We start from the raw sequence: 25027 nt of genomic DNA on the forward strand, positions 1-25027 counted from the left end.
CACCCACCATACTTGCACCCCAAATCTCAGTAACTTTGGGCACTGATATCTCTATCCTTTGTCCATGAAAAATTGTGACTATTTTGATAATTAAAAAAAAAATCTAAAGAAAGGTGGATAATAATGTTTAATACAACAATAAAATAAGAATAATTGATTCTCAATATGTCTTAATCATATTTATTCTAAATATACTTTAAATTATTGCTAATCCCTAATAATGCACCAAGAGACAAATACAAGGCATCTACAGATAAATCATTTCGGCTAATGTCTGTGCCTAAGTTCACTTAGGACTTGTAACATTATTAGATTTAATTTTTATTTATAAACGTATAAATGTCATGATTATAATCATTTATTCTTATTAATATATCAGCTTATGGGCATATTTTTTTATTTTTTATTTTAAAAAAAGAATGAAAAGAAGAAGCTCACATCTCCAAATCCTGAAGGTGTGCATGGGCCAAGCTGAGGTGAGACAGACACTCGCAGAGAGCCTTCATGAGTGGGTGTTACACTCACCGACAGTGTTTGGTGAGAGACATAGACCTTCCCCGTACCAAATCAACTATATATCTTATTAGACATTATTTATACTATAATTCTATTGGCCTCTTCGATCGTCTTCCCCGTCCTTATCTAAACTTGCTATAATTTTCTTGCGTAGAATTTTAATTATTTCTTGTCTATCTCCAAATCTCAATCTCGAGTTCTCGACCTTTCACCTGATCCCGCCAGGGGAAGCAAGTTTAACGTCAATCTTGGATATTTTATTACCATTGACGTTTACTTCCATATCAGCAGATAGCATTGGATTCCATCCAAATGCCAAACAATCATTGAGGGTTATTTCCGGAATATACTCTCATGCCTCCAATAATTGATAGTACCCATCCATTTTGGAGTAGAAATATCTCTCATCTTCTTATCCTCTTAATCCCTCCCCAACACACCCCCCCAGTCTATCATAGTAGCAATTATTTTAGTGTAATATTAATTAGATGAGTATATACATAATAATGAATGTAAGAGGGTTATATAAGTAATATTGGGAAATAAGACCAGCCAACAACCCATATGGCATATGTATGTATGACTTAGCATTGCAACCCCCTCTCTGTTGTCGCCTCACGTTTCCAGCTCACCAGCCTCGCTGTTGTTAGGTAGTCCATCTCAACAACATGCCCACATATGAATATTAACCCTTTTTAATACTATGTATTGTTTATTATTTATCCAGCGCATCAACTCTCCACCATCCAAGACGAAAAGAAAAAAACGCCAATCTTTTAACACCAATATCCCCATCGCACGTCTACAAAAAGGCCCTCCTTGTTTCAATCTCCTCGCCACCCTCCCGGAATTCTCTCCCTACCAGCTTTCTCTCGTTCGATCGGAAGAAAAGGATGAGGGAAATCCTCCACATCCAGGCGGGGCAATGCGGGAACCAGATCGGAGGGAAGTTTTGGGAGGTGGTGTGCGACGAGCATGGGATCGATGCGCGGGGGAACTACGTGGGGACCTCGCATCTGCAGCTGGAGAGGGTGAATGTGTACTATAATGAGGCCAGCGGGGGCCGGTACGTGCCACGGGCGGTGCTGATGGACCTCGAGCCCGGCACGATGGACGCGCTCCGGACCGGACCTTACGGCCAGATCTTTCGCCCGGACAACTTCGTCTTCGGCCAGAACGGGGCCGGCAATAACTGGGCCAAGGGCCACTACACCGAGGGCGCGGAGCTCATCGATTCGGTTCTTGATGTGGTCCGCAAGGAGGCCGAGAACTGCGATTGCCTTCAAGGTATTCTGTTCTGTTCTATTCTACTCTGTTCTATTCTAGTTGATTCAAAAGCTTAAAGCGGTTTGATAACATACGATGTATTCTGGTTATAGGGTTTCAGATCTGCCACTCGTTGGGAGGGGGGACGGGGTCGGGGATGGGGACGCTGTTGATATCGAAGATCCGGGAGGAGTATCCGGATCGGATGATGCTGACGTTCTCGGTGTTCCCGTCGCCGAAGGTGTCGGACACTGTGGTGGAGCCCTACAATGCGACGTTGTCGGTGCACCAGCTGGTGGAGAACGCCGATGAGTGCATGGTGCTCGACAATGAGGCGCTCTATGATATCTGCTTCAGGACACTCAAGCTCACCAATCCTAGCTGTAAGCGCGATCTTCTTTCGTTATAGCAATATACACGTATATATATATATTGGCATGACTTGTAGTATCCGATCTATTAATTAGCCGAATATATTTATCAAATTCAGATCCAGATCTAAGACCAAGCCTTAACCTTAATTGAATAACTCTTTATTTCCATATGCTTCAAGTATAAAAACGTAGTTTTTTCCCCAATCGGGTTACGGGCCAATTCAAATCTTAGGAGTAAATAACTAAATTTTCTCTTCAATCACCATCAATTAAGATTCTGAGACCAGATCTGTAGGTTCCGGTGGGCGATGGCCCCACGTAGGGATGTGTTCCACCTAAGCCCAAATGGAGCACATTATGTGTTTTACGAGGACCCGGACCTAACACGTGGTTGTTAGATTTGGCATCACTCGTAATGTACGTGTTTATGAAGATCTACGACCCTATATTTTCAATATGTGTAATTCTCTTTGAAAAAATTGATTCAGTTGGTGACCTGAACCACTTGATCTCGACGACGATGAGCGGCGTGACGTGCTGCCTCCGATTCCCGGGGCAACTCAACTCCGACCTCCGGAAGTTGGCCGTCAATCTCATCCCCTTCCCCCGGCTCCACTTCTTCATGGTCGGCTTCACCCCGCTGACCTCCCGCGGCTCCCAGCAGTACCGCGCCCTCACCATCCCGGAGCTCACCCAGCAGATGTGGGACGCGAAGAACATGATGTGCGCCGCCGACCCCCGCCACGGCCGCTACCTCACCGCCTCCGCCATGTTCCGCGGAAAGATGAGCACCAAAGAAGTCGACGAGCAGATGATCGCGGTGCAGAACAAGAACTCCTCCTACTTCGTCGAGTGGATCCCCAACAACGTCAAGTCCAGCGTGTGTGACATCCCACCTACGGGAATGGCCATGTCTGCAACCTTCATGGGAAACTCCACGTCGATCCAGGAGATGTTCAAGCGTGTGTCCGAGCAGTTCACTGTCATGTTTAGGCGCAAGGCTTTCTTGCATTGGTACACCGGGGAGGGAATGGATGAAATGGAGTTCACTGAGGCCGAGAGTAATATGAATGATTTGGTCTCAGAGTACCAGCAGTACCAGGACGCCGTCGCCGACGACGACGAGTACGGCGAGGAGGAGGAGGAACTCGAGGAGAACTGAGGAGTTGAAATGCTATCTATATATATCTACACATGCATTATTTTTCCCTAAGTACGTACATTTCCATGGAGTGCATCTCTATGGCTTGTTTGTTAATTGTGTGTGATTATTCTTGTGAGAATTCGATCATTGGTTGGTTGCATTAATTACATTGCCATAATGCCATGTAAGTTTGCTGTATAGAGGATGTAATATGTATCCTTTTCCAATTTACTTTTCACATGCTTATAAGAGAAGGGCTCAAATTATAAATATTAAAACAATAGGGTTTGATCTGTAAAATATAATTAACCTGACGCTACGACTTGTCGGCAATATTATCAATTCTTTGTCCATATGTGCAAATAATACGACAAATCCAGCTAAGGCCCTTATCAGGCCCAAGACCGGCCCATCCAATTATTTGCAATTTTGCACTTTCGCCCCCCCCCTCGGTGTTTCTGCTTCAAAAGTCCCAAAAGGCCAAAACCCAAATCTAACTCATAATATATTTCCCCTTGTTCTCTCGATCTCACTCCCATCTCCACTATGCAAGAACCCGACGCTAATCCTCCATCTATTCCCAGAGCGGAGCAAGAATCCATCGCCGCTGCCCCCCCGGAGCCGCAAGCACCACAATCGATGGCGGCGGCGGCGCCCGTGGAGGAGGAGACGCGAGTCAAGAAGAGGAAGTTGGAGGATCTGGGTTTCCACAACTCCATCTACTTCAAGATCCGCACCGTCGTCAAAGATCTCCGCCCTCTGTTCGTCGAGGTAGTTTATTTTTTTATTATTATTTTCACTTCTAATTTCGGTTAAATCTTGGGTCTACACTGAAAGGCCTATTGTTAATTCCGTTGAAGGTTCTCCAAGGTCCCGACTTTAGAAGCAGCAATGCAGCTCAAGACATACTAAAGCGTAAGTCAAGTACTCCTGGATTCTTAATTACAATTATGTCTTGAAGTAGAAAATTTTCTGTAGGTATTATCCTTGCATGAGTAAAAGAGCTATTTTGTTTTCTTGACAGGCACTTGCTAGTAATCTGAGCGATAACTATGTGTGATTTATAAAGTAGCTATGATTACTGATTAAAAGCACATAATGTTTAATTACATTATTCTTAGTTCTCTTAGTAGACAGTACTGTCATAATCCTCAATGGTTCTATTCGTGGGTTGTATTGATGTATTATGGAATAATGAGAAGCCACTTTGTGATGAGCTACTAAATGGTTGATCAATACTGATTGCAGAGACCCATGTACATGGATTTGGTGGATTTTACTTTGCTTAGCTTTATTTTAGTTTTGATTTTTGAAACTTTATACAGCTCATTTAATCCCAGTCCACACATTAGGGATAGATTTTGTTTGCCCTGTTGTCTATTTACTTGCTAGGTCAACTTTCTCCTGACATCATGAGATCATGAAGTAGGAAATAATTGGGAAAGAAAGACGCGACCGGGCAGTTTACCTGGCATGATTGTCACTCTTACAAAACCCTCAAGGGATGGCTGACTGCCTCCCTTGGTCATCCTTGTGTAGGGAGTTTTGCCCTCTTTTTGTTCTATTTTATAGAAAAGCCTTTTCATGTAAGATTTGACATAAGCTCTTGCTCTAAGACTAAATTTTCAGAACTTTTTTCTTTTAGATTCATGCTAAAGAAAAAGAGGAATAAAGTTGTTCTCCATATTGGATTCTTCCATTTCCTCCCTGAATTTTATTTTTCCTTTCTACTCCTTTTCTCTGAAATACGGAATCCCTCTGATCTGAATTCTCTTTTCTTTCTTTCCGTTACTCTCTTTTTTCTTCCTATATTCTTATTTGCTACTAGGTTCTCTTTGCTGAATTTATTCGTAAGTTATCATCCAATTTTTATGAAGCTTCATTTATTCTTTGTCAACTATACAATGTTTAACAAGTGCGAACAAGTAACTACAGTAGTAAAACTCTTCCTAGTTGTTTCTAGTAAAAAGCGTTGTTGATCTGGCCCTTAAGTAGGATCAGAACTAAAAGGCCTGGAGCATAATTATTCTCTATAAGTTTTATAGATCATATTCTTCTCCTCTTCCATGCTCACCTTTTGATTCCCTCATCATCTACTTTATATATAGCTATTTCCATTATTTTTCATATAAATTTGCCATTCACACCCTTACCAGTTTCATTTCTGAATTCCATTTAGTGTGAAAAGCAATTGCCACATGGAAAACTGGGTTGCCTTTTAAATACATTTCATGCCTCTTATTCTCCTAAAATTTACTCTCTGCTCTACTTCAAGGGTCTATATAGCCAGAGTTGCTTTAAAGCAAGGTTGGCATTGCCTTTTAGAAGCCAATTGTGTGCAACTAGATATATACATAGATATTGTCAATCAGAGAAGTTTCAAAGGAAGAAATGAGGTACTTCAGAGCATTTAATATCTGCCACATAGAACTAATCCCAAGACAAATCATTTAAGTGATAGGGCATCTTAGTAAGTAACCATGATGTTGAAAGTTCCAATACTTGAGATATCTAATGGTGTGATTGGCTTGTATCAAGTTGACCCTTTATGGTGCAGACTTACTGTATAATGGATATCTACTGCAGGTTCCTTACTGGCATCTAGTATGTTTTCCTTATCCACTGTAAACCCATTTTGCAGAAATACAGACTATGATAGAGTTATCAAAAAAATTGAGGAATGATCTAACTGCTTCTGAAGAGCCTAAGGAACCCACTGAAAAATCTTTGGGTGGGGCTATCAAGGAAGAGTCTGCCGAGAAGGTCCAAGAAGAAGAAAAGAAGGGAGAACAGCCCCAAACTACTGATGCTGCAAGTTTGTCAGATGGTGCACCAGAAAATGAACCTAATTCTGATGAGTTGCCGAGCATCTCAGAAAAATTTCCCGAAAAGGGATCACAAGGATCCAAGTGCAGTGAAATGAAGGATACTGCTAAGCAGCTGGACGAAGTTTCTCAAGGGTCTTCCGTTATTGGTGGATCTCCAATTGGCTGGAACTTTCTAGTTTACCCTGGAAGCAACGCAGTCTTTTATGGTGTGACCAAAGCGGATGCACTCTTACGTCGATCTGCCAAGTAAACATGTGCTTTCTCTTGAAGACTCTTAACTTTGATCAGCAGATATTCTCCCAATATGTAGGAATCGTCGACTTAATGTTGAAGTTCTGACAGTGCTCTAGTGGGGCCTTCTGCTGTTATTTGAATCAGTGAATGAGGGAATACAAATCCGGTGTCCAGGAATGCAGTGAATCCATGAAGATCATTGAAGTCAGTTCTCTACATATTTTGTGCTTGTGAGAGGAGAAATAAACCATCTCTGTTACACCATGTTTTTTTTTTGCTTTACTTTCACTGAATAGGATGAATGCTATACCACATATGGAAGTTATTTACATTTCACCAGTCAGGAGTTGATATCTTAATGATCTGTTCCCTTTCACTACAAACTCTTTCCTGATCACTGGTGGCCTGGATGCAGTTTATTTTCTTACTATTTGGTTGAATTGTCTCCTCAATAATGTCAATGCATAAACATAAGATTTTGCAGGTTTTATGTGCCAATGATTTCGTTGTGGTACTCCTTATTTATCATTATTTCTGCTGTAATCTTGCTCTAAAACATGATGCAGTGTCGGGAGTCACAGTTTTCGGTATTTGCTTATTGAGTTCTGCTACAAACTAAGAGCTCTAAATTCCTCCTACGAGAAGGCACACACAAGGAAAATGTTATAAATGAATTTGCTCTTGACTTTTGCACTCCGCTGTCATTTGTGATTCTGAAGATGATCCTATCTATTATCTATAATGTCAGATTCTTGGAAGATGTCGTTTTAAATTTTATCTTCTCATACTAACCTTGCGGCATGCCAAATAGTTAGAGATTGTTTTAAAAACAAGTGTTTGTCTCTCTTGGATGTCAAAATTTCACTATTGTTCAAGTATTACTGATCTGCTTTAAGGATAAATTTTATATGACATGTAACTATTTTCTAAAAGCCTTCTCTTCGGAAACTTATTGCTAACCTGATTTAAGGTTAAAGTTGATATGACATGTAACCATTTTCTTTGTTTTAGAGAAAGTAACCATTTTCTAGAGAAGCATGCAAACAAAACTATTGGGTTATCATTCATTAAAGAATCTCTACAAGACAATGAAGTATTATCCTTCCGCATGATCATTACTTAGCACATTGGAAATCGAGGAATGGTGCCCTTTTTTAAGTTCCCAATGTTGAGGCGGGGGTTCAAAACTCTATCACTGTCCACTCCAAGAATTGGCAAGGCTCCCCAGTAGAAGATTCCCAAGATGAATTTAACCATGATGGAAAGAAAAAGCATGAGCAGGCCATAAGTGTTGGGTAGATGCGTCATGGACATCAGAAGGCCAAGGAGGTTTATTTTTCCAGCCAGAAGACACCTTGAAACTTTGTGTAAAGCTATATTGGAAGGTGAGGCTTTAGCTTTGTTATTTGGTATTCAAGAGCTTTTACTAACTTTCTTCTAAGGTTTGCACCATCTACAGCGACTCTAAGATCATTTATCGTCTGGAGAATTGCTCATTATTAATTAAGTTCCCTGGAGAATCGCTAAGACTGATAGAATAAGTTCAGTACTAATGCAAAAGAGCTTATTCTATTATTAATTATTCTTGTATATATTTTTTTTTACTTTCAAAATTTTGATATATAATTAAAATACCCTTTATTTTCTTACTCTCTCTCTCTCTCTCTCTCTCTCTCTCTCTCTCGTCATGACTCTTGAGTCGCTTCCCTCACATAGTCATATGTTATCCATTGCCCGATCTGACACTTTTTTATGTCTATGCGGCTAAGCCGATCTCTAAAACTTCTTCGCCCTGCACGATTCTCTAGGCTCCATCAGCCATCTCCAAGGTTTCCGCCCCTCGTTCCTAATCTGCGAGAAATAGTCTAGCTTCATCGCAATCTCAAAATTAACGGCTTCCTTCACTTGGATCCTGGAAATTATTCGGGATTTGTTTTCGTATTTAAAAATTCTTCTTGAACTTAGATCCCTAATCCTATCTGCGTGGTGTAGTTTTTGTCTGAGAAAAAGTCCAGCTTTTGGGGAATTAAGGTGGTTTTTCTTCTTCTTCTTCGGATTTGGAGTTTGGACTTGGATTCTGGTAATTTCCATCTTAATTTCCGAACTCTCTTGTAGATTTTCTTCACAAATTGGAAAGATTTTATCCTTCGACCTTTGGCCGCAGGATGATTGCTTCAACCAGCTTCGCTGCCGCTCACCACCTGCTTGGCGAAAAGCTTTGCCTGCATGGCGTCACCAATTTGATGGGCGAACTACCAGTTTCCTCTTTGAACCCAAGTACGGCGGCGGCCAAGAAGAGACGCACCAAGTTCCGCGCCATGTCTTATGACCTGGGTTATAAACTTCCGGACAGCCTTGGTTGGCTGATGACACCTCAAGACAAATCTAAAAAGCCACCCCTGCGCCGAGAACGGATGGGTGGTAAATGGTTTGGTGTGATCTTGGAGTGGAAGGGAGTCATTGTTGAAGACGACGATCCTGATTTGGAGCCGCAAGTGTGGTACGTGCTGTCTCGAGAAGAAGGGAAATCATATCCTCCATACTCTCTGCTGAAGAAAATTGATGGCATGAAGACTGACCAAGCCATTTCGGACGTTCTCTGTTGGTCACAAGACCCATTGGAGATTGAAAGGTTAGCGGCGCGCAAGGAAGCAATTTACCGTGTTCTCCATGGAGGGTACTACCGGATACGGCCGGGGACTATTGACTTCATGAACACCCTCTTAAGCTTCAGCATTCCGACGGTGGTCGTGTCTACACTCCCACGGCAAAGTCTGCAAGAAGCAATTGATGCTGTTGATCTGCAAGACTACTTTGATATGACAGTGGCAGCGGAGGATGTGTGCAGAGGGAAACCTGAGCCAGAGATGTTTGAGGTCGCAGCACAGAGACTTGGTATTGAACCAGATAGGTGTTTGGTATTTGGCAACTCGAGGTTGACAATTGAGGCTGCACGCAATGCTGGAATGAGGTGTGTTGGGATTGCAAGTAGGCTTCCAGTATATGAGCTTCAAGCTGCAGATCATGTAGTGAGGTGGCTTGATCAGCTTTCTGTTGTTGAATTGCAAACACTTGCTGGTGGTGACCCGATCGGCCGCAGGGCCAGAGCATCACATATGGAGATTGTGATCGAAGACTGATCCTGACTTAATATGTATTATCAAGATTACTCCTTTGTGGACTTGTTTGTTTGCAAAGTCGTAAGTCTTAACACATCATTTGTATTTATAAAACTAGTGCTGTATTTTTCTGTTATGTTTATAACATCAGATTTGGCTCAACAGAATAATCTACTTGGAGTTAGCTCATGCATTGAAGGACTTGGGCATATTCCAGATTTCTCACATTATATATGGTAGATACTTATCAAGATCATACACCATTGAAAAGGAACTGGAGCAACATGAACTTTTCCCTTGCTTGAATTACTTAAAAGAACTGAGGGTTATAGTCCAATATTACTTGCATGCTATTATTTTGTTTGCAAGAGCATTAATAGTTCCTGAGAGTTTTGTTGATTTGGTTTTCAAGCGCATTAATAGTTCCCAAGAGTTTTGTACTGCATTGAAATTGTTTCTGGAAGTTTCTTCGGTTGCTTTTTCATAGCTACATGAAACTCCTCTAGCTTAATTACTTCCATAAAGGTTCAGTTTGATTAAAAGACTATATAAATCTCTACTGCATCAATGTTTCCCTCCTGCCTCTTCTCTCTCATGCTGGAATGAAAGGTGGAGTTTTAGAAGTTCTTCTGGTCAGTGCTGAAGGCCTCAAGAATGCTCATTTGCTCGGTGTCTCTCACTCTCCCTTTCCCCATTCCCCTCCCCTCTCCCTCTATCTCTCTCTCTCTCTCTCTTGCTATCTCAATACTAGTTCTTACTAAAAACACCTGATCAATGTGAATTTTTGAAGAATCTTTTACCTATTTATGTTCAATCATTTATGATTCTCCTCTGTCAATTGGTGAATGCAGGATCATCAAGTCATTATGTGATCATCCAATGTGGCAATCAGACAATTACAAGCAAAATCACAACAGGTATATAGTTCTCTCTTGTAATTATCAGTACGTCCACATTAATGGCTCACTAGTTTGATGTGTCTATCAATTCCTATAATGTATTATGCGTAATCCCTATATAAGAGACATCATGTTTTATTTCTTAATTGTGCCCTACATAGCAAGTGCAAGCAAAATTTATTGTCTCATTTTATCTGCTTAAATATTTTGCTACTGTCGGGGCAGGAAAAGATAGGAAAGTTTGGTGGAATGAGAAGTTCAGATTTACGCTATCATCTTCAGAATGCAAAGATTTGAACAAGCTCAAGCTGAAAATCATTGAAAAGGATAATTTCTTGGAGGATTGCTGTGTTGGGGAAACCACGTAATATCGATAAGCATTAGAAATATATTGTTTCAATTCATTTATAGTTAGCATTATCAATATTTGTCCTTATAACATGTAAGCAAATCAAGAATATTGGAAGATGCTTAAAACAATACTTACTGGTCATTATCATTTATATACGATACCAGTCGTGTTGAAATATATAAATCTTCTTTCCTCTACAACAATTTGAGCTTAGTAATTAATAATCACTATATACTGCATTTGTGATGTTTTCTTTTGGAGCAGCTTTTTGTTTTGAGTTAGAATGTATTATTACTCATCTGTTGTGGTTTGAGTTTAACTCTTAACTGTTAGTGGTGATATTTTGTGATGTTTTCTGCTAGATCTTGGCACTAGCTTGTAGGGCGGTTATGTTGGTTCTTTTTGGGGAGTTGCTTAACCCTGGACTGTTTGTGAAGGTGGGTTCTATGAAGTGTTGATAAGGGGTTTATGCGGTTTGTGACTGTGTTAACTATGGATTGTTAGGTCCAAATTGATGCATGTTAGCTGATGTTTAAAGTTTCAATGAAACTGGGCAATTCTGCCTTTTGTCAAAAAAAAAACTATATACTGCATAATTAATCTAGATATTTTACCAACTCTTATAGTTATGTTAAATTCTATACCAGCATGATACACGTTTAAGTCATAACTCATAACTAACTCTGATGAGAAGAACAAGTATAAGTATCAATGACACAGAAGGTATCAGTTAATACATAAATAGTATATCAATTAGCTGACAGTCCTTTTAAGCAAGTTCGACAGTCACTAAACAATTTATTGTTAGCACGTGATCACTCACTCGTAAAAAATTATGCAGAGTTCATTTGACAGGAGTCCTTATGGAGGGAAACCAGATGGGTTTCCTAGACCTGAAGCCAGCTCCATACAATGTAGTGCTCTATGATGGCACATACGAGGGAGAGCTCAAACTCGGTCTTAAGTTCATCTCAAATGTAAGTACATTCATATACATCTCATGCAGGTGGAAATTAAATCAAAGTAATCTTTTTCAAGTTGAAGGCACTTTTTGATGGATGTTTGAGATGAAATACTTTCACAAATTAGACTACTGAAATTAGGAATCCAGCTGATAAAGATTAGGTTTTTTCAGTCACAGAAATGAAAGTAAGATCAAGGTTAAAAAGTTGTATATATTTCTTCTAATAAAATCAGAGGGTCTCTAAATCAAGTCAAAAATTGCTGCAATTCTGAAATGTTGATGATAAGACTCTTTTTTGCAATTAAAGAACATTGAACAAATTAGAGACTTTTATTTACACTCTCAGAACCTCATATTTGTCCTGGTCACTGTATCCTGTTATTCATAAATACGGCTGAATGCTAATGGTGTTGAATTCTCTTTGTCCAGGTTGATTTCGAGCAGCGAAGAGAGAGAGAAGGCTGCAGTGTAACTCAAAAGCAACCACAATCCATATTTAGAGCTTTCCTTGGCATGACTCTACCGCGAATACCATGGCCGAGATTCTTCTTCTTCCAGAGCCGCTCGGTCGACCGAGAAAGTAGGAAAGATCAATAATTTTAATAGCTATTCGTGAATTATTGCCTCAGTGAAATTTTTATGGAGTTAGAAGTGTTAATTCTGGTTGGGGAATTGAACTTGTTGAAGCAATCAGTAACATACATGGACTATTTTGAACAAATATTCCGTTATTGAATATATAATACACGGATTAATCTGTTAATTTCTTTTGAACAAATCTACCATACTGCTTTTCAAGTTCTTGGTTGTTGGAATAAGATACGCGCATCCATATTCTCACTTAAAATTTTTTGTTTCTCTACGTCAAGTGTGACATTTAAAACAGTCAGAACAAGTAGTTTGTCTGGAAGAATGTGACACGAGGCAATGATTGGAATGTCGGGATTAGCACAGCTAAGATGGTCCAAAATAATTTCGCACATAGGATTAATTTTTTACATTTTGGAGGCGAAAAGTTCCTCTACTTAGGAATGTAGTAATTATCATTTATAGTAGGGTTAAGAGTAATATATATATATATATATATATATATATATTAGTTAAGTTATATATTAGTAAATATATCAATGGTAAGTATCTGTACTTAATTATCTTTCCTCTATTGCTAGTTCATATTGGGTGGTCCCGCCTTCCCTTCCGCACTAACACTAACGTATCTATCAAAGCTGGCGTTTTCTTCTCTCTCTCTCCTTCGTGTAACCGCAACCTTCACCCTCCTTCCTAACACCCCTCTAAAATTTACCCAGTAATAATTCCAAAATCATAACGTAAATAAAAAACATATTAGTAAAAAAAAGGGATTATGATAGATATGATTAGACCTTAGTTATAGGAGATATTATTACATATTAGATAATTTAAATTTGATTCTTTATCTTTACAAGAGATAGACTTTAAGTCTTTAATTTATATTTAATTATCTATCTCTATCTGTTAGCAAATTTTAGTTTAAATTAATCTTAAATTAATAAAAGGATATCAATACATTACTGTAAATTGAGATACATATTTCTTTTATTTAATAAATTATTAAGATAATGTAATTATAAAAAATAATAATTTGCAGCATAATATATTTTAAAAATAAATATTTATCTTTAAACAGGTAATATCTTTTAATTTTTTTTATATTCCTAATACGCCTTTGAGAATCTTAACCGATAGATTGATGAACACATACTCTCCTCCTACGGCACGGAAGAAGAGCTCATAAAAGTATAAAACCATCTCAATCCCATCCACTCCTCCTCCTCCTCCTCATCGAGCTACCAGCCTTTCTTCATCTTCTTCGTACTCGTGTTCAGACTCCTTATTACTAAAAATCCAATTCCGATTGCTTCGGGTTATTCCAATCCGGTCCCCAATGGCGATACCCAAATCCGCGGTGGTGTGGACAATAGTGGTTTCCATGGTTCTGGTAACAATGGCGAGGAGGATCCATTCATCCTTATCAGTGGGAATGTCGCTGATCCCTAATGCTACATCTCTCGGAGCAGGTGACTCCAACTTGATATGATACCATAGAGTATTTTCCCGACAGAATCTAATGTTAAATTATGTTGTAGTTTGTTTGGATGGGAGCCCACCTGCATACCACCTCCACCGTGGCGTCGGCGCCGGCGCTCGCAATTGGCTGCTGCAATTCGAGGTGAGGAATCGATGGTGCACCGTCCGATCTTGATCGGAGGGAGCCGGCCGGGGGTCGATACGGGCCGTCTGATGTGGTGGCTCTCGATGATGCAGGGAGGTGGGTGGTGCAACGACGTGGCGTCGTGCTTGGAGCGGTCGACGACGAGGAGGGGATCCACGCGCTACATGAACAAGTTCGAGGTGTTCTCCGGGATACTTAGCGATGACCCTGCGATGAACCCAGGTGCGATTTTGGACCGTTGGATCAATTTAGATGGATTAAAAATAAAAGATCAGGGGTAGAAACGAAACAAATTTTTTTTTTTTTTGAATGGTTGGCTATATTAGGCTGGCCTATCCTCCCGCGGGATAACGGCCTCCTCCAAAACGAGGTTACATAAATCTATGGGGAGAGGGTCCGTCGGCCCCAGCCGAACCGCCCCCGGACTCCGCTTACCATATTTGGCCGCGCCCAGTCGGCCACTTTATTCGCCTCTCGCCTTACATGACTCAAGTGACAACTTACAAAAGAGCTAAGTAATGCGATGCACCGAGTAAACAAAACATTTTTTTATTAAAAAGGAGTGGTAATTAACGTCCCTCCCTATGAGAGATTGCCTGCACAACATAATGTAGGAACTTGATGCATCCGGACACTATATATCGTGTTTGCCCAGCAACGTAGACCGTTACATTTGTTGTCCTAGAGTACTCTGTCATGCTAACATGTCTATCTAGTGAGTCACGTTTTATTGATAAATTACTAAAAACTTTGCTTCTATGATTAGATTTTTATGACTGGAATCGTGTGAAGCTTCGGTATTGCGATGGTGCCTCCTTTGCTGGTGACTCGGTTTACAGTCGCGGAGTAAGGCTAATCATCTTTCATTTTAAAGTTTATTTTGTATTTAAACTTATGGAAAACTACTATTTCTCTGCTTGCTATTGTGGAGTAACCAAAGTCCACAGTAGAAGAAGCTAATTCATTTGAACAATTCGAGACAAGTAACAATGTTTATTTTAGAGAAATTAGTTTTCCTATATAAAAGTAGATAATCAGAGATTACTTGTTCATATAATTTTTTTTTTAACTTCTGATTTATGGGGGATTTTCTTTTGTTTGATCGGAAGGATACTCTTCTTTACTTCAGAGGGAAAAGAATTTGGGATGCTATCATTAGTGATCTTCTACCAAAAGGGCTAATACAAGCTGAAAAGGTAACATTCAAACCTCCACATCTACTCAAGAGCTTGATCTTGCAATGTTTCTGTAAACAATCAAACATTAACTACCCATTTTACTTACAGGTGTTGCTTTCTGGCTGTTCTGCTGGAGGTCTGGCTACCTTTCTTCACTGTGATGATCTTGCAAATCATCTTCCTAATATGACAACTGTAAAGTGCATGAGTGATGCAGGATTTTTCCTCGATATGTAGGTCACTTGCAACTGGATTCATACCTTAAAATCTAATACTAAGGGAGATCATACTCAAATATTTATAACTATCTATCTGGCAGGAATGATATAACCGGAAAGAACAGTATAAGATCCTTTTTTAGCAGCGTAGTCAATCTGCAGGTTAGCTTTCTGGTGATATCTTCTTTATGCAGCTGATCATTTACGACAGCCCTGAAATTAATATTTGCCATTCATGTTTGTCTAACAAAGATTTGTGCTGTAGGTGGTGCAAAAAGTTCTGAACATAGATTGTTTAACTTCGCACGATAATCCTTATCAGGTATATGACTTTTCTTGTTTTCTTACTAATAGATTAAATACTAAATAGATTCTAATTTCAAGTTGTATTTTGTTTGCAGTGTTTCTTTCCACAGTATGCATTAGCATACATCAAAACACCTTATTTTATCTTAAATTCAGCGTATGATGTATACCAGGTAAGTGATATTTGGCTGAAACTCTCAATGCAGAAGAGTAGACATTTTGTTGTTGATGTTTAGTTTATGGCTGAAATTGGGCTTAATTTCGTATATGCTCTTGCATGAAGGCTTCTATGTTTGTTGACTGAGTTTCTGTTGGTGGACAGTTTTCTCATATATTTGTGCCACCTTCAGCTGATCCAAGTGGACATTGGAGCCGTTGTAAGAAGAATCCTGAATCATGTAGGCCAGACCAAATAATGATTCTCCAAGGTTATTCCTTGAGTCTACTATAGCTATTCTACCTTACAAGACCAAAATTGTGCACAGTTACTTGAACAGAAATTTTTTGCAGGTCTTAGAACTGAAATGCTCACAGCATTGAGGCCTTTCGATCGTTCAAAGAGTGGTGGTATGTTTATAAACTCTTGCTTTGCTCATTGCCAAAGTGAATTACAAGATGCATGGTTTGCTCCCAGTTCCCCCAGATTAAATAATAAGGTATCATTCTTTAGACAAATTTTACTCGTAGATTTATAATAGTGAGAATTTCTTGGTATATTCTTGTGAAAGATGTTAATTGATCATATGAAGAATTGAAGATGTATGAACATGCTGGGTTTTTAGACTATTGCAGAGGCTGTAGGTGATTGGTACTTCGAAAGAGAGGTGGTCAAGGAAGCCGACTGCGCATATCCTTGTGACTCTACTTGTCATAACCTAATACCTTCAAATAGGGTATGTCAGAAATACTTATAAACTTTAATACCTTACTGCAAGAGGTATATCTAAACAATATAACTTCTAAAAGTTTATTTAAAAAAATGAAGCTAACTGGTGACTTTATACCATTTTCTGATAGGTCTTGAATTAAGCATCAAAGAACAAATATTTCTGCAGCTGCAAAGATATCGCTGATTCTTCAGATTTAAAGAAGAGCCATTATAATGATAGTTGATTACTTGATTTACCTATCTGAGAATAAATTGAAAGATACTTCTAGGTGCATTTCTCTTTCTCTACCTAACAGTTTCTTTAGGTCTTGATAAAGTTACAGTTAAGATTTTTGTGCAAAATTAGGTTGTTTTTCCATATTGAACCTTTTAAGTGTTTAATGGTGTGCATTAAGACAATAGCTTAGCTTATTTTTTAAATGCTACATTTTGCAGATATAGATCAAGTAAGCGAAAAAGGACCCTCTGTAATTCATTGCATGGTGGAAATTACTGATTCCTTTTTCTTTATCTAGATTATATCTAGTGAATAAAAGTGTGATATATGCAGAAACACACTGTTCAACTGTAGTTCCTTCTCATTACGGTTCACTTATGCAGGCACAATCACTTTTTGCAAGTCTAGTTATTACTCGACAACAGAATCACCCTTGTATTGCTGAAGAATTTGTTTCAATAAGAATGTTTTCTATCCTCATTGAATTAGGTTTGTGCTTTGTTCTTCCAGGTTGATGGATATCATGCTCCTCTACATGGCTTTGCACAAGTATCACTTACTGCCCTACTGGTGATTATGTACCTGTTACAGCCTCCCTCATTCATTTGAATTTACTGAAACAAATAACCAATGGAAGCTCAGCTGCAAGAATTCTGAGTTAGTGATTATTAGTTAATATTCTTTTACCATATCTAAACACAAAATTGTAAAGATACTCTTGAGTATATTGGCTCTAGAAAGAAGCAGATATGGTGTTGATTAATTAATTGAGCTGCAGAAGTTAAACTATCATTTGGCATGATGTATAGCAAGTGGATATTGACATGAAACAATGAGTTGTAGAGCAAGTGGATGTCTGAATATTAAGTTGTAGAGCTAGATTAGGCCTGCATTAATGAACTTTGGCAGCTTTAATTTAGGGAAATCCACATGCTAATCTAGGAAGCTATGACCATTAAGTGCCCAAAATGTTTTTAACATAACTCACGTGATTTCATATCTAACCTTTTGTACATGGGGCGACATCTTTCCACGCAAATATGTCTCAACTTTACTGTTTTTAATCATATCAGAGATCAATAAAGGCGAATGTGGAGTCTTTTGAATAAAAACTCAATTTTTGATGAAACAATGACTTGTAGATCAAGTGGAACTCAGCACATTTTAAACAAAAACTCAAAAATTTCTTTTAATCGCCCCATCTCTACTAATAGAGATCCATGAATAAGTTAAGAAAGTATGCAAAAAGCAGATGAAACTATCAATCACGAAAAACAAAACTGTAAGTGATCATGGGATTTGCATCACCACTTTGATTCCTTTGGACATACATTTACCGAGCAGTAAAAGTCCTATCAGCTGAACTTTTTATTATTGAAGCAATATTGTGTAACATACATAACTGGACATTACAGAAGACCAACTAGATATAAATTACAATTAGGAGGAAGAGTGAGACACCCCTAACTGGTAAGAGCTCAGAGAAATCGATGAGCGCATGAAGTTCAATAGTGCTCAGCACAAAAGCACTGGAGTCGTCACCAGAGAGATTTAAAGAGCTCCGGATTCCACGATCAGTATATGGTAGCTAAGAAAACTAACATTTGGCTACAGCCCTTTGAAGGGCTTGCTTGATCATTCCTGGAGAGGCTATGACTGAACCGATAAACTGCAATGAAGAATAAAAACAAGTCAGCAGTCAAAGCGAAAAATATTACACAAAAATGAAGGACTAGCTCTTACTATTGCCAAACCTTAGCCTTTAATGTCAGTGCTAACACGCGATCGGTAGTGGATGATTGCACCAAAAGAGGATCTAAATGCAGGTTACTTATTGCCTCAATTATGTCAAGCAGCAAAAATTCCCTCGATGGGCAATGGATCTCAAGGAAAACCTCTTTATCAGTCATGGTAACATTGACATCAATTGGGCCATCCTTGGACAAGATCCAATGATGTTCCCCATCTGTTTCATCAACATCAGAAGCCTTTCTCTTTGCAGAAGTTTTCCTGCTATTTATGCTTTTACCGTTGCAGTAGTTATCAGACGTTCTTTCAGCAATATCAGGATGCTTTCTTCTCCCTCTTGATTCATGGTCCATTCGCTCTTGGCAAGATTCCAATTCGTCTATTCTTTGTTCAAGCTCTTTCAGATAGTCTATTGCGTCGCCAAGGATGGATGCTTTGTCAACCTGAGACAAGAACACGAGGATTACAACAAGGTAAAAGACAGAAGTCAAATAGCTAGAAACTAACTAGAAACACAACTCAATGTTTCCAGGATGATTAAATAAGATATAGTTGATATCTGGTTTCATCACATCGAGGGGCTATTGCACTTCTCAAATCTGCTCACAACCTATGCTTATCATAATAAGACTAGCATCCTTCATTTTTCTACTAGAGTAATCTAAATAGACTGTTTATGTATACATTAAATACATGAAAATAAAGAATATGATGCTTTAAATAAGAAAATTTCAAAATTAATGTATTTGAAAAGGAGCATTTCAAAGGATATCCATTAGCAATTTTAATTTTTAAAGGGTGTGATCTGCCATTTCAAAACAACAGAACCATTCAGGTAATCTTTCCCAGGAATCACCAAATGCATCCAATTAGTAATTTATCCTACAACAATATAGGGGTAATTCCATTGACAGCATAAAATATAATTCAAATTTACCTTGCTAATAGAAGGAACCAATGATCTTAAGACGAGGAACTTCTCGTTCAGCTTCTCTCTTCTTCTTCTCTCTGATATCACATGACTGGGACCAGCATCATCTCCTTCTGATCTAAAGACTCTATTCTGGCGACCATTTTCTTCTTGGGTCAGTATTGGTGGATTACCACACTTCCATGGAGTAACAATCAAAACTTTCTTCAGCAACTTTTGAGGTGTGCCAGTGAGTGGCTTCGGTGCATTTAGAGCTCTCCTCCAGACAATAAAGCTGGAGTCATGAGAACCAACTGGAAAGCACGATGTCGGTGTCGATTGTCTGGTGCTTCTTGAAATGGCAGCAAGAATCTTTGTATAGTGAGAAGTGCCAACCTCAAGATCCAGAGAAATAAGCTTAGTCTGGGCTCCCTCTAGTGGCGAAGAAGGGATGATGAAGGCCTGTGATACACAGTTACTTGAGTTCAAAGAACCATTTAGACCATTACTGAACTCATCATCTACCAAAATCCTATCATATACTTGAGATATTCCATTCACCACTCCAACTCTAAAAGAGTCAACAGTTTTCTGATTGTGACCCTTCTCCCTCCAATTGTCATCTGGAGAATTTATATCCAAATCTTCATAAATATTAGCCTGCAATTCATCAAGCTTCTCCTGGATTTGTTCTGCTTCTTTGGTTGGGGCACAAGGAAGAAGAGCAAAATGAGAAGCTGGGGATCCAACTTCTAATGGAGTCTGACAGTCAGATATTACATTATGCTCTCCAAAACCAACTGTATCAACTACATCACGATCAAACTTTGGGGGCACATTGTCTTCCTCCTTTTCAGACATAGGTGGGCTAGATATAGATTGCTCCGAGCAAACAGGGTTTGGCAGCTCCCAGAAGGAAGTCGTGACTTGCTGTATAAGAGAGGGATCCTCCGAAACCTTACAATTATAAGAAAACATAAAGATTCTGTGAGGATGCTAGTTATGACATGTGAGCTGATTAAAATGGGAACTAACCAATTCACTTGTACCCAGTTCGAGCACGCCGCCCATGAAGGGAACACACACTACAGTCTGCAAATAAAAGGCACAAACAAGTAAACATCTGAAGTCTATCTCATGCACTTCAAACTAGTGCATGATGGAGAGATTCCAAAAGAATATGCTGTTTGCAGAAGTCCTAATATAGGAAGTTATTAAAGGAAAATATCAAGCAACATCATTCTCTATGTTCTTTCACCTTCCTCACAAGCAAGCGCTTTTCGTTCCCACCCAAGCAATCCAGCCATTTACCATCCAAGAATAAGAAACTCAATCTCAAAAATGCCAAAGTCTACTTCAGGGATGACAAGGCATCAGAATCTGGCAATGCTGTTGCATTAGACCTTAGGTTCGGTATGGTCTAATGCAGTTGCTTAGGCTTCTGATATCGAAGCAAGTTGGGTCTCATAAAAAAATTAACTTGTACTTGGCCATTTCCCAGTTTCACTACCAAAAATTTATGCTGACTAAAGCACATGCTAATTATTAAAGTCAAGATGTGAGATATGAGGGGTGGCAAGTTGACAAGTACTTGTAACCTTAGAGTGCACATACTAGCTAAACTTTCTACATTTATTTCACTTAATGAGTTTAGTTTTATCATAATTATTTCATCAACAATAACAATAAGAAAAGAAGCATTCCACTTTTATGCAGCCAGCTCTGACATGAGTAATGTCTTCCGTCAGCAAATAGTAGACAGACGGTTAGTGGTACTTTCTCATCGTGTTCACTATCAATTTGCAACCCAAAAAGAAAAAACAAGATGCCATTACAGATAGATGTATATATTACGTACATGTAGCCAACAAGAGGTTTCCCTTCCTATTTAGAGTAAAACTTGCCCACCAGCATGATAGTTAACAACATCTCAACATTTTAAGAAGTATGTTTTTTAGAAGAGATTAAGAAAGTACCTGAATAGATGCACTCTGAGATGATGTTTGATACAAAAGCCCATCCAGCATAGGAAATGCATGTCAGGCGACAAGATTACATAATTAGGTCAAATAATGCTATATTTATCATGGTATCATAAAGATAACTCTGGAAGAAAGCCATGAAATCTGACCTTTGCTAAAAGAGATCGTGAAAATGTGTTGCTATCTGCAAATTGAGCATTGTTCAACCATATATGCTGATTACTTGCTAAGGCTTTACCTGGTAACCTGCCAGAAAGAAGAAAGAGAGAAAAAGTGTTAAAACAAGGGAAAAGCAAATTTAGATCAATAAAAGCAATTAAGGTAAAACTCTGAAACAATATAACCCATGCCCTCAAGAAATCTAGGTAGCATTATCAGGATGGTAATCCACATGACCTTGTTCCATTCAGCTATTGTTCAGAGAAGACTATATATAATATCTGAGAAATGAAACATTGAACAAGACATTTACATTTTCTTCAATCGCCCATGCTCTGCTATTGTCTTTGGTTTAGGCAAAAATAAGCATATAGGAGATCAGGGTAGTAAAGAAATAAGATGGGAGTGACTAAACCTAAGGCAAGTTCAAAACCTACTTAACAAAGAAACAATTATACAGGAGGCAGCCCATGATGTTTGGGCGTACCTAGACATTTTTGCCTAAAAGTAGAGGACAAACCAATCTCACTAGGTCACAGAAACTTGATACCATTAAAATCACATATAAACTCAATTGTAGCTCCTAACTTTGACTGCCTTCTGCAGAACAAAACATCATGCAACTTTGGATCTAAATAGGAAAGAGCAAAGACAAAAAAAAAACATAAAAATGTAATAGGAAGTAAATGCTATATATCAGAAGTTACCCCTGGCTTGGCACGAATGTGAAGGACATGCAAACTAAGTAATACCACTCAGTGTCCGTCAGATCTTCAGGAGATAGTGAAGCAGAAGGCCTCTTGGTCTGCTTGCTATCCCCTGCAGAAAGAGACTCATAGAGCTCCCTCAATTGCTCACTTCTCTGCAGACCCATTTGATCAGCTTTAAACTCCGTTTGCTGAGTCGTCTTTCTTGTTTTGATATCACCATTATAGTATCCATCATACCATGCTAAAGCCCTAGGAAACCACCAGAATTTAATGCAGAAGAGAAGATATCAGAGAACGAGGATAAAAATTTCGATAATCCACAATAAGGACTATTGCCCCTAAAGAAACTTTCAGTTTCCTCAAATATATACATGACAAACAGGTCTCCATAACAATGTAGTCTAGTAAACCAGTCCTAAGACTGTTAGAAAATTTAAGGAAAAAGGAAGTATACGTTAGAATGATAACAGGTTGAATGTTAGCCATACCCTTGTTGCCTAGTTGAGATAGACCAAAAGATTGCATAGCTCCACTGGATGCTCCTAACAGTAGCAGCAAGCTGCATCCTGAGGTGCTTCTCCAGCAATTCTTTCTGGTTTGAAGGAGCTCCCACCATTTTATAGCACATAATTTAGATTTCCACTTCGAAAACAAATTATCTACCGCAGGCTGCTGACTTCTAGCTCAAAAGAGTTCGAAGAAACCCGAAAGTTGTTTCATTGCCATTCTTACAAACAGCTGCTGGACATAGATCTGTTGGTGTGAAATACCTTCTGTCCTAAAAGAGAGCAACCAAAGAGTCAGAAGGTAGGTGGCTCTCAGGCTACAGTCACCAATTTTAGGAACTTAGAAGGCAAAACCCATCAAAGAAATTAAACCCGCCCCCCCAAAAAAAAAAAATCCAAAGAGGTTTGTTCTCTTCTCCCTTTAACTCTAGATACCAAAACACCCTCTTACTGCTAGATGTCGTAAAGAACAGCTCCCAAAGCATTCAGCTTTGCAAATAAATTTACTTCAAATTTATCTGGAGCTTGGAAGCATTACCACTAGCAGGAGCAGGAGGATACCATTAGTTCTGGAAGACCCAAACAAAATGTGCCAAAACTGCTTGTACCAGTAAAAGTAGAAACACTTAGCACTATGGCTCACTACCCAAAGTCCCTCAGTTCCTACAACAGAGTTAGAAACACAAGATCCTAAGCCAGAAACTTCTAGTACACAAGGAGAGCCCAGGGAGGAAGAGAAGAGTCAGCAGCTCGGCAGTTCCCAAGACAAATATGCACTGTTCATAATCCACACACAGAAGGTTTTCCTCTCACTCATCTCTCTCTCTCTCTCTCTCTCTCTCTCTCTCTCTCTTGTCAAAGCCATGACTCAGCTCAATAGGAAAGCATCAGCTGCAGGCTAATTAATGCCTGTATTCTCCTTCTCCTACTCCTCCTCCTTCTTCTTCTTCTTTCTTTCTTTCTGGACAAAGACCCAGATACAGGCGGAGAGACGCCTATCCCCCCACTCTGTTGTCCTTGCTGTCTTCAGAACCCTAGAGGGAAAGGCAAGCAGACAGCGGAATGAGACAGAAGGTAGAGCAAAACCACACCAGAGAATGTCCTTCCCTTTTAGACTTTGCGAGCCACAGCACAGGGATAAAGAGAGAGATTCCAAACGCTAGTAACAGTTACCAATTAGTCTCTCGTGAGATCCATCCATGGACCATCGCTCACAGTATCCGCTCACAGTCATATGATTGAGGCGATATTCTTTTCCCTTCTCTCCTTTTTCTCCCTCTATATAATCCTCTTCTCATGGGATGGGATGATTAATGATTAATGATTAATGATTAATGATTTACATCTATGAACACCCTTAAAAAAAAACAATCAAAATGATTTTTATTTTCTTTTCACTCTTCAGCTGGACTTGGGAATCTACGGATCGGGTAAAAGTAATCCAACGGCCGCAGTATAATTAGATTTGATTGACTTTTGATTTCCATTACGAAATTTGACTTCTCGACCTCGTAGTGTCGGGCTTCGACGGCAGAGATCCTCGGCCGTTCAAATTCCATTCCCAGTCGGGCATAAAACGTGGGAGGGCGGCCGTGACGTCTCCTCATTCCTCAACTTCGCCGAAGAAGACGACTTTAGTTCTACTTCTTTAATTTTATAATCTTCGAGTGATTCATAGTTAAACGTGATATGATTAATATTATGGAGTGAAAGAAATCTCACTCTTGTGACGAAACTCTTGTGACTAAAGTTTGAAACAAAATGGCTGAACAATGTTGACCGTATGCAATCGTACTTTGAAAGTCGTGCTCGTGTGGTTTCGTTAATTGTTATCACGTTTATATCACAATAGGATTGACTTTAATTGCAAGACGCCAAGGAATTAAAATCAAATCATACAAATAAAAATATTCCTAATCCATTTTGTCAAACTAACGTGTAAGACGTATGTTACAAGTAAACTTCCTCAAACAAAATCTATCTACAGGTGGTAGTGAGATTCGTCCATTCGTCCATTCGTCCATTCGTCCATTCGTCAAGTCCCATCCGAAGACGCGTGCGAGTTTTATAAAAGTTTAATTCCACTGTTTCAGTACCTTAATATGCTCATCACTCATCACCACTTGCATTCTTCCACGATTCTAATAGTAATATTAGAAATTACTTGAGACAAAATTATAAATACCACGCTATATTTTAACACTATTATAAATAAAGTTGTTCTCTCTGTTTTTTTTATATCAAAATCATAATTTATTTTATCTTTATTATTATTATTATTATTCATACTCTACC

At 38.9% G+C, this 25027-nt stretch overlaps 4 protein-coding genes across 11 annotated transcripts; 3 read left to right on the forward strand and 1 right to left on the reverse strand.

Moving 5' to 3' along the window:
* Positions 1-1122: 1122 nt before the first annotated feature.
* Positions 1123-3578, forward strand: LOC140783713 (tubulin beta-7 chain). The gene is made up of 3 exons (XM_073130694.1): positions 1123-1803; positions 1896-2165; positions 2645-3578. The coding sequence occupies exons 1-3, from the start codon at positions 1410-1412 to the stop codon at positions 3316-3318; spliced, it is 1338 nt and encodes a 445-aa protein (XP_072986795.1). The 5' UTR covers positions 1123-1409; the 3' UTR covers positions 3319-3578.
* A 215-nt stretch (positions 3579-3793) lies between these two features.
* Positions 3794-6845, forward strand: LOC140783714 (uncharacterized). The gene is made up of 3 exons (XM_073130695.1): positions 3794-4071; positions 4161-4215; positions 5942-6845. The coding sequence occupies exons 1-3, from the start codon at positions 3847-3849 to the stop codon at positions 6376-6378; spliced, it is 717 nt and encodes a 238-aa protein (XP_072986796.1). The 5' UTR covers positions 3794-3846; the 3' UTR covers positions 6379-6845.
* A 6568-nt stretch (positions 6846-13413) lies between these two features.
* On the forward strand, positions 13414-17564 carry LOC140784414 (pectin acetylesterase 9-like). 4 transcript variants are annotated; one of them, XR_012108257.1, is made up of 14 exons: positions 13414-13753; positions 13823-13905; positions 14001-14130; positions 14675-14754; positions 15018-15104; positions 15195-15319; positions 15406-15466; positions 15570-15626; positions 15706-15783; positions 15933-16038; positions 16121-16266; positions 16393-16503; positions 16628-16768; positions 17227-17564. XR_012108257.1 is itself a non-coding variant. In XM_073131814.1 (13 exons), exons 1-13 carry the CDS (start codon positions 13621-13623, stop codon positions 17323-17325), a joined length of 1296 nt encoding a protein of 431 aa, XP_072987915.1. In that variant the 5' UTR covers positions 13414-13620; the 3' UTR covers positions 17326-17564. The 4 variants fall into 4 exon arrangements, 2 of the variants coding, with proteins under 2 accessions (XP_072987915.1, XP_072987916.1); XR_012108258.1 differs by having other exon boundaries at positions 16403-16503; XM_073131814.1 differs by lacking the exon at positions 16628-16768.
* Positions 17565-18048: 484 nt separating this feature from the next.
* LOC140784088 (transcription factor EGL1-like) lies at positions 18049-23986 on the reverse strand. 5 transcript variants are annotated; one of them, XM_073131283.1, is made up of 9 exons: positions 23906-23985; positions 22715-23766; positions 22224-22475; positions 21507-21603; positions 21352-21366; positions 20411-20467; positions 19403-20332; positions 18471-18908; positions 18049-18385 (listed from the first exon to the last, which is right to left on the reverse strand). In XM_073131283.1, the coding sequence occupies exons 2-9, from the start codon at positions 22852-22854 to the stop codon at positions 18314-18316; spliced, it is 2001 nt and encodes a 666-aa protein (XP_072987384.1). In that variant the 5' UTR covers positions 22855-23766; positions 23906-23985; the 3' UTR covers positions 18049-18313. The 5 variants fall into 5 exon arrangements, with proteins under 5 accessions (XP_072987384.1, XP_072987387.1, XP_072987385.1 ...); XM_073131286.1 differs by having other exon boundaries at positions 22715-22999; positions 23271-23985; XM_073131284.1 differs by having other exon boundaries at positions 22715-23004; positions 23271-23985.
* Between the last annotated feature and the right edge of the window lie 1041 nt (positions 23987-25027).

Source organism: Typha latifolia, chromosome 3 (assembly GCF_019914945.1).
Source record: "Typha latifolia isolate L0001 chromosome 3, TyphaL0001v2, whole genome shotgun sequence".
Taxonomy (NCBI): Eukaryota; Viridiplantae; Streptophyta; class Magnoliopsida; order Poales; family Typhaceae; genus Typha; species Typha latifolia.